General features: G+C 37.9%; 1 protein-coding gene across 1 annotated transcript in view; it reads right to left on the bottom strand.

The window, feature by feature from the left end:
* Nucleotides 1-13,871, bottom strand: part of LOC136338635 (dynein axonemal heavy chain 7) — a 290,684-nt gene that overhangs the window by 243,347 nt on the left and 33,466 nt on the right. Inside the window, exon 8 of the mRNA XM_066281198.1 lies at nt 12,290-12,365. Coding sequence (XP_066137295.1) covers nt 12,290-12,365 — 76 coding nt within the window. The remainder of the gene's footprint in view (nt 1-12,289; nt 12,366-13,871) is intronic.

The raw sequence follows: 13,871 nt of genomic DNA, 5'->3' as shown, positions 1-13,871 counted from the left end.
TATTCATTGTAGTACCCTATCTTATGAGTATTTCTGCACTTCATCATCCTTTGCTACTGTTAATCTCCATCCTCTCCCCCCTTTTTTTCCTTTGTTGTCACAGTTGAAGTTTGGTTTTATTGTGTTCTTGGTGGAGCTGTTACTTGTGGTGTTGTTTTCTTTTGTTCTTTGAATCTGGTTGGAAAACCCCCTTTAGTATTTCCTGGAGTGGGGGCTTTCTGCTGATAAATTCTCTCATCTTTTCTGTATTTGTGAATGTTTTTATATCTCCTTCGTACTTGAAGGATAGCTTTGATGGGTATAGTATTCTTGGCTGAAAGTTCCTCTCTTTCAGGGCTTTCAATATTGGGGTCCACTCTCTTCTAGCTTGTAGAGTTTCTGCTGAGAAATCTGATGATAATATAATAGGCCTTCTTTTATATGTTGTACTCTTCTTTTCCCTGGCTGCCTTGAGAATTTTTTCTTTGTCATTGGTTTGTGTCATCTTTATTATGATGTGCCTTGGCGTGGGTTTGTTGGGGTTAAGAAAACTCGGTGTTCTGTTTGCTTCTTGAATTTGAGGCTTTAGTTCTTTCCACAGGCTTGGGAAGTTCTCGTCTATTATTTGTTTGAGTATATTCTCCATTCCATTTTCTTTCTCTTCTCCCTCTGATATACCTATTATTCTTATGTTATTCTTTCTGATGGAGTCAGACAATTCCTGTAGGGCTTTCTCATTTTTTATTATTTTTGAATCTCTTTCTTTTTCTCTCTGTTGTGCCTCAAGTTGTTTGTCTTCTATTTCACTAATCCTATCTTCTCTCTGGGATGTTCTATTAGCTAAGCTTGTTACCTCGTTTTTCAGCTCGTGAATTGAGTTTTTCATTTCTGTTTGATTTGTTTTTATAGTTTCAATTTCCTTGGTAATATATTCTTTGTGTTCATTGAGTTGTTTTCTGATCTCCCTAAATTGCCTTTCTGTGTTTTCTTGTATATCTCTGAGTATTATTTTTAAGATTTCTATTTTAAATTCTCTGTCATTTAGCTCCAAGGCTTCCAATATGTTAAGTCTTTTTTCCATAGATTTTTCCACATCTATTTGTGTTACCTCTCTTTCTTTTGTATCCATAATATTCGATTTCCTCTTTCTTATTGGCATCTGAGGGTGGTCTTGTTGATAGCACTAATTAGAATTAATAAAGAGTAAAAAGTAAAAAAAAAAAAAAAGGTAAAACACCCCACAAAAAAAAAACAGTAATAATTTATTATTTCCCCCTTTTTTCTTTCTTCTCTTCCCCTCCTCTCCCCTCCTCAGGGAAATATCGTGATGACCTGTGAATTATATTATGCTAAATGAACAAAAACTGCCTATAATGAAGGGCCTGATTTGGGGTGAAGAGTTCAAGGGGCAAAAAAAGGGAGTAGGGACCTACTAAATGCAAAAAAAAAAAAAAGAAGAAGAAAATCTTAGACAAGCATAAGATGATTTGCTTGTAAGTGATGGTCGACTAAGAGATATAATGAGAGGGATAAGAGGGAACCAGAAAAAAGGAGAAAAAAAAGAATAATAAAGAAGAAAAAAATTAAAATAATAAGTAAAAATCTGTTGTATTAAGTGAAGCGAAGACTAAATACAATGGAGACCTTGGGTTGGGAGGAATGCTAGTGAGTTAAAAAACAATGTAAAAAGTACCCAAAATGCCACAGAAATAAACAAACAAACAAAAACAAAAACAAAAGCGAAAAAGAAAAATAAAACCAAAAAAAAACCTTGAGCCCCAAATTAACTAATTTGTTCGTGATTGAGGATTAAATGGGAGGAAGAGTGACGTCACGGAAATGGCGCCGTGAGAAGCGCGTCCGACAGCTCTCCCCTAAATCACAACAAATTTATCAACTAGAAACAGAAAAATTTATCCTCAGAGCATTCCGGAGTTCCACACAAACTGAAAGCAAAAGGACTGTTATCACTTGAATCTGAGAGACGAGGGTGTGGAGGAAGCTACCGCAGCAGCGACGCTCATTCAAGCCGCGAGGGAGTGCGCCTGCGGTGAGTCAGCCCATATACTTGGGAACCGCGAGCCGCCGTGAGCGGCCGACACGAGCTGCCGTGCGCGCGCCCGGTCCGGTTGAGCACCGCTGACGTTCCCAGCGGCCCGTACACTGCGAGTGGGGGTCGCTGGCCACCGGTGCCCGGAGCGCCCCATTCGCGCGCGTGCCTTGGGCATTTCATGCGCCCAGGGCGCCCTGCTGGCCCGCACACCCAGGGGGCTCCATTATCCTGCGCCTGGTGCGGTCCAGCCGCCAGCGGCGGGGTGAGCGGGAGAGGCTTGGGAGATTCTCTAAGTGGGCGGGGCACCTCACCCAGCCATTCAAGCTAACAATCAAGCGTTGGGGGAGGGGCGTGCGCAGGCAGCCTAAAATACCTTCAGAAGCATAGCTGCGACCCAATCACTGAAATTAGCTTAACCCATAAAATCTGCGCACCCTCGGTTCTAATTGATAAGATCTCTCTCAGTTCAGCGATCCAAGACAAGAGGCATGATATTTTTTAGTGCCTCTCGCTAAAGGGGCGGGGGCAACTTCTGATTGATAGAGCCTCCATATTCAGGGATAAACGCTAACAAGAAGGACTTGGCAGATAATAAGGTCTATACTACACTAGTCGTAAGCAGAGACTAGTGCCTCTTCTTCCCTGCAAAAACAGGCTACAAAGTGTGGAAAGCCTGGGTTGAGAGGTCCAACTAAATGATAGGCGCTGAACAGTCACCTTGACAACAATTGACTCCCACCCCCGCCTGATTACACTGGAGGCCCTGACTCTCAGAGCCTTTCCCAAAGCCTTGCACTGAGTGGGGATAGAGTGGGGATTTCCCAGCTCTTTGAGCCTCTTACTCCCCAGGCAGAAGCAGTTGCAGCCTTATAGCTGGATCACCAAGCTGCTAATTCAGAAAGGGGGGACTAGGAGAGAGAATCCAGGAAAGCAAACTCTCTCATTGTTGGACCCTGCAAACGCCAACAAGCCTTTACTTCCAGCAAGAATAAAGCCAATTATATGACATTGCCATAGAATCCCATCAACTGCAAATCCCTACCTAAGAGTGACACAGGGGCAGAGCCTGGGGTACAGAGTCACCGACTAGGAAGAGGGAGAGAAAAGAAAAAGGAAGAAATTAACCTCTCAAAATCAAGAAAAACCCACAGACTTTACAACTTGATCCACTAATTTTTTGTTGTTGTTGTTGTTTGTTTCTTCTATCTTTTTGCCTTTATTTCCTCCACCTCGGTCCTTCTATTCTCTGCCCATCTTATGCTTCCCCTTTCTTGAACTACACTACCCATGAGTGTTGCATTTTATTTTTCTTCTTCATCCTCACCCTCCTTTAAGGTTATACTCCAAAACACTTAACTCTCACTCTCTCCTCTTTTGGTTTTATTTTTGTTTTTGTTTTTTTGTCTTGCTTTATTTTGTTTTTTTCTCCTCCTATTTTATTTCTTCCTTCATTTTTCTCTTCTTCTTATCTTTTCCTTTCTATTCGTTTTTTCTTTTCTCATTTTACTTTCCTCCCATATAATCCTCAATCACGAACAAATTAGTTAATTTGGGACTCAAGGCTTTTTTTTGGCTTTATTTCTCTTTTTTGCTTTTGTTTTTATTTTTTTTTCTCTTGTTTGTTTATTTTTGTGGCATTTTGGGTCCTCCCAACCCAAGGTCTCCATTGTATTTAGTCTTCGCTCCACTTAATACAACAGATTTTTACTTATTATTTTTATTTTTTCTTCTTTATTATTCTTTTTTGGTCCTTTTTTCTGATTCCCTCTTATCCCTCTCATTATATCTCTTAGTTGACCATCACTTACAAGCAAATCATCTTATGCTTGTCTAAGATTTTCTTCCTTTTTTTTTTTTTTTTGCATTTAGTAGGTCCCTACTCCCTTTTTTTTGCCCCTTGAACTCTTCACCCCAAATCAGGCCCTGCATTATAGTCATGATATTTCCCTGAGGAGGGGAGAGGAGGGAAAGAGAAGAGAGAAAAAAAGGGGGAAATAATAAATTATTACTGTTTTTTTTTTGTGGGGTGTTTTACCCTTTTTTTTTACTTTTTACTCTTTATTAATTCTAATTAGTGCTATCAACAAGACCACCCTCAGATGCCGATAAGGAAGAGGAAATCGAATATTATAGATACAAAAGAAAGAGAGGTAACACAAATAGATGTGGAAAAATCTATGGAGAAAAGACTTAACATATTGGAAGCCTTGGAGCTAAATGACAGAGAATTTAAAATAGAAATCTTAAAAAATACTCAGAGATATACAAGAAAACACAGAAAGGCAATATAGGGAGATCAGAAAACAACTCAATGAACACAAAGAATATATTACCAAGGAAATTGAAACTATAAAAACAAATCAAACAGAAATGAAAAACTCAATTCACAAGCTGAAAAACGAGGTAACAAGCTTAGCTAACAGAACAGCCCAGATAGAAGATAGGATTAGTGAAATAGAAGACAAACAACTTGAGGCACAACAGAGAGAAGAAGAAAGAGACTCAAAAATAATAAAAAATGAGAAAGCCCTACAGGAATTGTCTGACTCCATCAGAAAGAATAACATAAGAATAATAGGTATATCAGAGGGAGAAGAGAAAGAAAATGGAATGGAGAATATACTCAAACAAATAATAGACGAGAACTTCCCAAGCCTGTGGAAGGAACTAAAGCCTCAAATTCAAGAAGCAAACAGAACACCAAGTTTTCTTAACCCCAACATACCCACTCCAAGGCACATCATAATAAAGATGACACAAACCAATGACAAAGAAAAAATTCTCAAGGCAGCCAGGGAAAAGAAGAGTACAACATATAAAAGAAGGCCTATTATATTATCATCAGATTTCTCAGCAGAAACTCTACAAGCTAGAAGAGAGTGGACCCCAATATTGAAAGCCCTGAAAGAGAGGAACTTTCAGCCAAGAATACTATACCCATCAAAGCTATCCTTCAAGTACGAAGGAGATATAAAAACATTCACAAATACAGAAAAGATGAGAGAATTTATCAGCAGAAAGCCCCCACTCCAGGAAATACTAAAGGGGGTTTTCCAACCAGATTCAAAGAACAAAAGAAAACAACACCACAAGTAACAGCTCCACCAAGAACACAATAAAACCAAACTTCAACTGTGACAACAAAGGAAAAAAAGGGGGGAGAGGATGGAGATTAACAGTAGCAAAGGATGATGAAGTGCAGAAATACTCATAAGATAGGGTACTACAATGAATATGGTAGGTACCCTTTTCATTACTTAATGGTAACCACCCTTGAAAAAACCACCACAAAAACACTTGACTTAAAAAAGGTAGCAACAGAGGAAAGAAGTATGGAACACAAACAAACAAAAACAAATGATAGAAAAACAAAAGAGAACAATCAAACTAGATACAAAACTAACAGAAAGCAATTTATAAAATGGCAGTAGGGAATCCACAAGTGTCAATGTAAATGGATTAAACTTACCAATAAAAAGACACAGAGTAGCAGAATGGATTAAAAAAGAAAATCCAACTATATGCTGCCTACAAGAAACACATCTAAGCAACAAGGATAAAAACAAATTCAAAGTGAAAGGCTGGAAAACAATACTCCAAGCAAACAACACCCAAAAAAAGCAGGCGTAGCAATACTCATATCTAATAATGCTGACTACAAGACAGAAAAAGTACTCAGAGACAAAAATGGTCATTTCATAATGATTAAGGGGAAGTTGAATCAAGAAGACATAACAATCCTTAATATATATGCACCAAACCAAGGAGCACCAAAATATATAAGACAGCTACTTATTGACCTTAAAACAAAAACTAACAAAAATACAATCATACTTGGAGACCTCAATACACCGCTGACGGCTCTAGATCGGTCATCCAAACAGAGAATCAATAAAGATATAGTGGCCTTAAATGAAATACTACAACACCTGGATATGATAGACATCTACAGGACACTTCATCCCAAAGCGACAGAGTATACATTTTTCTCTAGTGTACATGGATCATTGTCAAGAATTGACCATATGTTGGGCCACAAAGACAATATCAGCAAATTTAGAAAAATTGAAATTGTACCAAGCATATTTTCTGATCATAAAGCCTTGAAACTAGAATTCAACTGCAAAAAAGAGGGGGAAAAACCCACAAAAATGTGGAAACTAAACAACATACTTCTAAAAAATGAATGGGTCAAAGAAGAAATAAGCGCAGAAATCAAAAGATATATACAGACAAATGAAAATGAAAATACACATATGAGAATCTCTGGGATGCAGCAAAAGCAGTAATAAGAGGAAAGTTCATATCACTTCAGGCATATATGAACAAACAAGAGAGAGCCGAAGTAAACCACTTAACTTCACACCTTAAGGAACTAGAAAAAAAAGAACAAAGACAACCCAAAACCAGCCGAAGAAAGGAGATAATAAAAATCAGAGCAGAAATAAATGAAATAGAGAACAGAAAAACTATAGAAAAAATCAATAAAACAAGGAGCTGGTTCTTTGAAAAGATCAACAAAATTGACAAACCCTTGGCAAGACTCACCAAGGAAAAAAGACACAGGACTCAAATAAATAAAATCCAAAATGAAAGAGGAGAGATCACCACAGACAACATAGAAATACAAAGAATTATTGTAGAATACTATGAAAAATTATATGCCACCAAATACAACAATCTAGAAGAAATGGATAAATTCCTAGAACAATACAACCTTCCTAGACTGAGTCATGAAGAAGCAGAATGCCTAAACAGACCAATCAGCAGGGAGGAAATAGAAAAAACTATTAAAAATCTCCCCAAAAATAAAAGTCCAGGCCCAGACGGTTATACTAGTGAATTCTATCAAACATTCAAAGAAGACTTGGTTCCTATTCTACTCAAAGTCTTCCAAAAAATTGAAGAAGAAGCAATACTTCCAAACACATTTTATGAGGCCAACATAACCCTCATACCAAAACCTGGCAAGGATGGCACAAAGAAAGAAAACTACAGACCAATATCTCTAATGAATACAGATGCTAAAATACTAAACAAAATACTGGCAAACCGAATACAACAACATATTAAAATAATAATACATCATGATCAAGTGGGATTCATCCCAGAATCTCAAGGATGGTTCAACATACGCAAAACGGTTAACGTAATACACCATATCAACAAAACAAAGAACAAAAACCACATGATCTTATCAATAGATGCAGAAAAGGCTTTTGATAAAATACAACACAATTTTATGTTTAAGACTCTCAACAAAATGGGTATAGAAGGAAAATATCTCAACATGATAAAGGCCATATATGATAAACCATCAGCCAACATCCTATTAAACGGCATAAAACTGAGGACTTTCTACCTTAAATCAGGAACAAGACAGGGTTGTCCACTCTCTCCACTCTTATTCAACGTGGTGCTAGAAGTTCTGGCCAGAGCAATCAGACAAGACAAAGAAATAAAAGGCATCCATATCGGAAAAGAAGAAGTAAAGGTATCACTTTTTGCTGATGATATGATCCTATACATCGAAAACCCGAAGGACTCCACAAAAAGATTATTAGAAACAATAAACCAATACAGTAAGGTCGCAGGATACAAAATTAACATACAAAAGTCCATAGCCTTTCTATATGCCAACAATGAAATATTAGAAAACGAACTCAAAAAAATAATCCCCTTCACGATTGCAACAAAAAAAATAAAATACCTAGGAATAAACATAACACAGAATGTAAAGGACCTATATAATGAAAATTACAAAGCATTGTTAAGGGAAATCGAAAAAGATACAATGAGATGGAAAAATATTCCTTGTTCTTGGATAGGAAGAATAAATATAATCAAAATGGCCATATTACCCAAAGCAATATACAAATTTAATGCAATTCCCATCAAAATCCCTATGAGATTTTTTAAAGAAATGGAACAAAAAATCATCAGATTTATATGGAACTATAAAAAACCCCGAATAGCCAAAACAATCCTAAGGAAAAAGAATGAAGCTGGGGGCATTACAATACCTGACTTTAAACTATATTATAGGACCACGATAATCAAAACAGCATGGTATTGGCAAAAAAATAGACACTCAGACCAATGGAACAGAATAGAAAGCCCAGAAATAAAACCACATATATATGGTCAAATAATCTTTGATAAAGGGGCCAACAACACACAATGGAGAAAAGAAAGCCTCTTCAACAAATGGTGTTGGGAAAACTGGAAAGCCACATGCAAAAGAATGAAACTCGACTACAGCCTGTCCCCGTGTACTAAAATTAATTCAAAATGGATCAAAGACCTAAATATAAGACCTGAAACAATAAAGTACATAGAAGAAGACATAGGTACTAAAATCATGGACCTGGGTTTTAAAGAACATTTTATGAACTTGACTCCAATGGCAAGAGAAGTGAAGGCAAAGATAAATGAATGGGACTACATCAGAATAAAAAGTTTTTGCTCAGCAAGAGAAACTGATATCAAAATAAACAGACAGCCAACTATGTGGGAACTGATATTTTCAAACGACAGCTCAGATAAGGGCCTAATATCCAAAATTTACAAAGAACTCATAAAACTCAACAACAAACAAACAAACAATCCAATAAAAAAATGGGAAGAGGACATGAACAGACACTTCTCCCAGGAAGAGATACAAATGGCCAACAGATATATGAAAAGATGCTCAACTTCATTAGTTATTAGAGAAATGCAAATCAAAACTACAATGAGATACCACCTCACTCCTGTTAGATTAGCTATTATCAACAAGACGGGTAATAGCAAATGTTGGAGAGGCTGTGGAGAAAAAGGAACCCTCATTCACTGTTGGTGGGACTGTAAAGTAGTACAACCATTATGGAGGAAAGTATGGTGGTTCCTCAAAAAACTGCAAATAGAACTACCTTATGACCCAGCAATCCCTCTACTGGGTATATACCCCAAAAACTCAGAAACATTGATACGTGAAGACACATGTAGCCCCATGTTCATTGCAGCACTGTTCACAGTGGCCAAGACATGGAAACAACCAAAAAGCCCTTCAATAGAAGACTGGATAAAGAAGATGTGGCACATATACACTATGGAATACTACTCAGCCATAAGAAATGATGACATCAGATCATTTACAGCAAAATGGTGGGATCTTGATAACATTATAAGGAGTGAAATAAGCAAATCAGAAAAAAACAAGAACTACATGATTCCATACATTGGTGGAACATAAAAATGAGACTAAGAGACATGGACAAGAGTGTGGTGGTTACCAAGGGTGGGGGGGGAGGGAGGACATGGGATGGAGGGAGGGAGAGAGTTAGGGGGAGGGGGAGGGGCACAGAGAACTAGATAGAGGGTGACGGAGTACAATCTGACTTTGGGCGAGGGGTTTGCAACATAATTTGATGACAAAATAACCTAGACATGTTTTCTTTGAATATATGTACCCTGATTTATTAATGTCATCCCATTACCATTAATAAAAATTTATTAAAAAAATAAAAATATAAATAAATGGGAGGAAAAGTAAAATGAGAAAAGAAAAAATGAATAGAAAGGAAAAAATAAGAAAAAGAGAAAAACGAAGGAAGAAAAAAAAAGGAAGAGAAAAAACCAAAATAAAGCAAAACAAAAAAAAAACAAAAGAGGAGAGAGTGAGAGTTAAGTGTTTTGGAGTATAACCTTAAATGAGGGTGAGGATGAAGAAAAGAAATAAAATGTAACACTCATGGGTAGTGTAGTTCAAGAAAAGGGAAGCAGAAGATGGGCATAGAATAAAAGGACCGAGGTGGAGGAAATAGAAATAATAATAATAAAGGCAATAAGATAGAAGAAACAAACAACAACAAAAAATTAGTGGAACAAGTTGTAAAGTCTGTGGATTTTTCTTGATTTTGAGAGGTTAACTTCTTCCTTTTTCTTTTCTCTCCCTCTTCCTGGTCGGTAACTCTGTACCCCAGGCTCTGCCCCTGTGTCACACTTAGGTAGGGATTTGCAGTTGATGGGATTCTATGACAATGTCATATAATTGGCTTTAGTCTTGCTGGTAGTCAAGGCTTGTTGGCATTTGCAGGGTCCAACGATGAGAGAGTTTGCTTTCCTGGAGTCTCTCTCCTAGTCCCCCCTTCCTGAATTAGCAGCCTGGTGATCCAGCTATAAGGCTGCTACTGCTTCTGCCTGGGGAGTAAGAGGCTCAAAGAGCTAGGAAATCCCCACTCAGCGCAAGGCTTTGGGAAAGGCTCTGGCAGTCAGAGCCTCCAGTGTAATCAGGCGGGGGTGGGAGTCAATTGTTGTCAAGGTGACTGTTCAGCGCCTAGCATTCAGTTGGACCACTCAACCCAGGCTTTCCACACTTTGTAGCCTGTTTTGGCTGGGAAGAAGAGGCACTAGTCTCTGCTTGCGACTAGTGTAGTATAGATCTTATTATCTGCCAAGTCCCTCTTGTTAGCGTTTATCCCTGAATATGGAGGCTCTGTCAATCAGAAGTTGCCCCCGCCCCTTTAGTGAGAGGCACTAAAAAATATCACGCCTCTTGTCTTGAATCGCTGAACTGAGAGAGATCTTATCAATTAGAGCCCTGTGGGTGCGCAGATTTCGTGGGTTAAGCTAATTTCAGTGATTGGGTCCGCAGCTGTGCTCCCGAAGGTATTTCAGGCTGCCTGCGCGCCCCTCTCCCAACGCTTGATTGTTAGCTTGAATGGCTGGGTGAGGTGCCCCGCCCACGGAGAGAATCTCCCAAGTAGGGAAGACCGCCCTGGCGACTCTCCCGCTCGCCCCGCCGCTGGCGGCTGGGGCGCACCGGACGCAGGATAATGGGGTACCCTGGGTGTGCAGGCCAGTAGGGCGCTCTGGGTGCGTGGGATGCCCGGGCACACGCGCGAATGGGGTGCTCCGGGCACTGGTGGCTGGGGACTCTCACTCGCAGTGCGCGGGCCGCTGGGAACATTAGCGGTGCTCGCTCTGCAACTGGACCGCAGCACCAGGCGCGCGCTGGCGGCTGCTCGCCGCTCCCGAGTGTGGGCCGACTCACCACAGGCGCACTCCCTCCGCGGCTTGAATGAATATCCCTGTGGTAGTTAGCTTCCTCCACACCCTTGTCTCTCAGATTCAAGTGATAACAGTCCTTTCGCTTTCAGTTTGTGTGGAACTCCGGAGTGCTCCGAGCATAAATTTTTCTGTTTCTAGTTGATAAATTTGTTGTGATTTTGGGGAGATCTGTCGGACGCGCTGCTCACGGTGCCATTTCTGTGACGTCACTCCACTAAAATTCTTAAAGACATTTATTCTGTAACTCCTATGACTTGAATAATCATCTTTTATATATTAATGATGTGCTGTCTTCATCTCTTCAAGTATATTTAAAGATTTATATTTTATGCTTGTGATTTTTTACTCATTGATTTTAATTACCTAGTCTTGTTTTCTTATATAGTAACTTTAATTTCATTTTTCAGTTGTGGCCATACTACCTTTACAATTACAAAGGATAATTTTTATCTATCTCTAGGAGAAACGCTGTTCTCTATAGATGACATGCTGGAAATGGCTACAAGACATTTTTTTGTCAGTAGAGAAACAATTTGTGGCACTTTTAAGTTATATGAAAGAAACAAAGTAAAACTGAATCATATAAATACAAATTCTATTCTTCAAGCTATTTAAGAGATTTATTCCTAATGTTGATTATTTTAGGAAAAATATATAGTAAGTGGATTTTCCCATTATATGTTACATTGCTTAATCTATGTAATAAATTAAAATATATCCTATATATTTTTCTGCAACCTTCCCAATATGTTTTCGGGCATTCAAATTGCCATCAAGCTTTTATATATATAAAAGTACGCAGTAAGTGGCATAATACATTAGGCACAGAGTAATACATTCTATGTATTAATTTATATATATATATATATAAATCCCTATTATATCTGTAGTCTGTGCTTATAACCATGTATATACAAAGATCTGTATGAAGTTCTTTTAGCAGGTTATTTATCTTTTAACCACCTACTTGTCCATCTGTCCATATGTCTATCTGTCTACCCTCCTATCCATCAATTTGTAAAGTAACATGTTAGGGCTTAAATATATAAATAAGTAAAGATAGTAAGAACAACCAGTTGTATATATAAAGTATATAAATGGTAAACAAATATATGAGAAAATAATACCAGTGTATAAATATATACTCATACACAGAAATGCTCATATGTATATAATCAATATTCTTAGAGAAACTTGGTTGCTTACTCAGCACGATGGGGTGGAAGTTCATCTGCCTTTTTATCATCATCTTTTTCTCTAGGATCTTTTAAAACAAAATCAACTGAAAGAAAATAGAAAAGTTCTGATCAATCACCTTATATAATTACAGTAGGTTTCTATACTTATGAATACAAGGAAATAAAATTTACGAGAAAAATCTATGTCTGTCTGTCTTTCAGAGTATATGTTTCTTTTCAATGTGCCTGTTCTTTCATTTGAAAATGATAATAGCTTTTAATATTACATTTTCCTTTATATGTATTCCACAAAAAGTAGTTCTTAATGAATTGAAGGTCAACAGTACAGAGTAGAATCAGTTTCCTTTCACAGAAAATAATATATATATTGCCTTCTTGTTCTCTTTTAAATTGCTTAAGAGCATAACACAATCTTGTTATAAAATCAGTAAAGTGAGTTTCTTCTGCTTCTGCCTTCTATGGTCTTTAATTCACAGTTAATTCTAATTTTCCTGCCTGTCTTTCAAGGTGCATTTTCTAAAAGGCAAATATGTTATTCCCCTCTGCTTAAAGTCCTTCAGTGTTTCTCCCTTACCGTCCAATACTTTAAAAAGATAAATAAAGCCCATTAAATCCTGTTGCTCTCCCAAAATGCACCCTATGCTTTGGCCATCAGAACTGCTCCCAAGCCTCAAAGAGCCTTTCACGTAAATCAGCCATTGTCCACGTGATCTCCTAGGCCACGCTTGCCCCCAGCACACTGTTCCTCATTCTTCATGACTCAAGTCAGGTGCTCCCAGAGTCCCTCTTAACAAGGCAGCACCACTCCTTCTCCCTGGAGCACGTCCTCTATCTCCCGCCTTATTGCACTTACGACTCTACCTTGTATATGATAATTTAGTGACTTTCCCATCTCCCTTATTACACTATGAACATTTGGGGGGCAAGAGTTTGGTTCTTTATTTTTATATTACCAGGACACTCCGTAGAAGTCTTAAATGCAATGAATGCCTTCCTCCCCAAAGCATTACAACATCTGCAACTTGAGCATAGCATCAGTTATACCACAATTAGCCAACTGGAGAACCTTTTTTAAAAGTATAGATTGGAAGGTCGAGTCTCCAGAGATTTTAATTCAGATAGGTCCAATAATCAGTACTTTTAAAATAATTCTGATGATTAGTCAATCTTAATCTACTGGTCTACACTGCAAGTCAACACACTTTTCATGTAAAGGGCCAGACTGTAAATATTTTCAACTTTGTGAGCCATAAGGTCTCTGTTACAACTACTCAACTCTGTTCTTATAGCTCAAAAGCAGTCATAGACAATACACAGATGAATGTGTGTAGTTATGCTCCAGAAAAATTTTATTTACAAAAAATAGGCAGTGGTCCCGATTGAGTCTGTGAGCTACAGGTTGCCAATCCCTGGTCCACAGCAACAATAATGTAATTAATCACACTCTATTTTATGATATCAGTACTATTCATGTTAATAAAATAATTAACATTTTATACTTTTCTTCAGTTTGTCCTTTGTTGAAGGGATATATCCATAGAGATAGAAAGATTGTGTTTTTAAAATTTTTTTTGCTGTACTTTATTAAT

Source organism: Saccopteryx bilineata, chromosome 5, assembly GCF_036850765.1.
Source record: "Saccopteryx bilineata isolate mSacBil1 chromosome 5, mSacBil1_pri_phased_curated, whole genome shotgun sequence".
Lineage (NCBI taxonomy): Eukaryota > Metazoa > Chordata > Mammalia > Chiroptera > Emballonuridae > Saccopteryx > Saccopteryx bilineata.
Note: the sequence above shows the minus strand (reverse complement) of the source record. Positions and strands in the feature narration are given on the sequence as shown.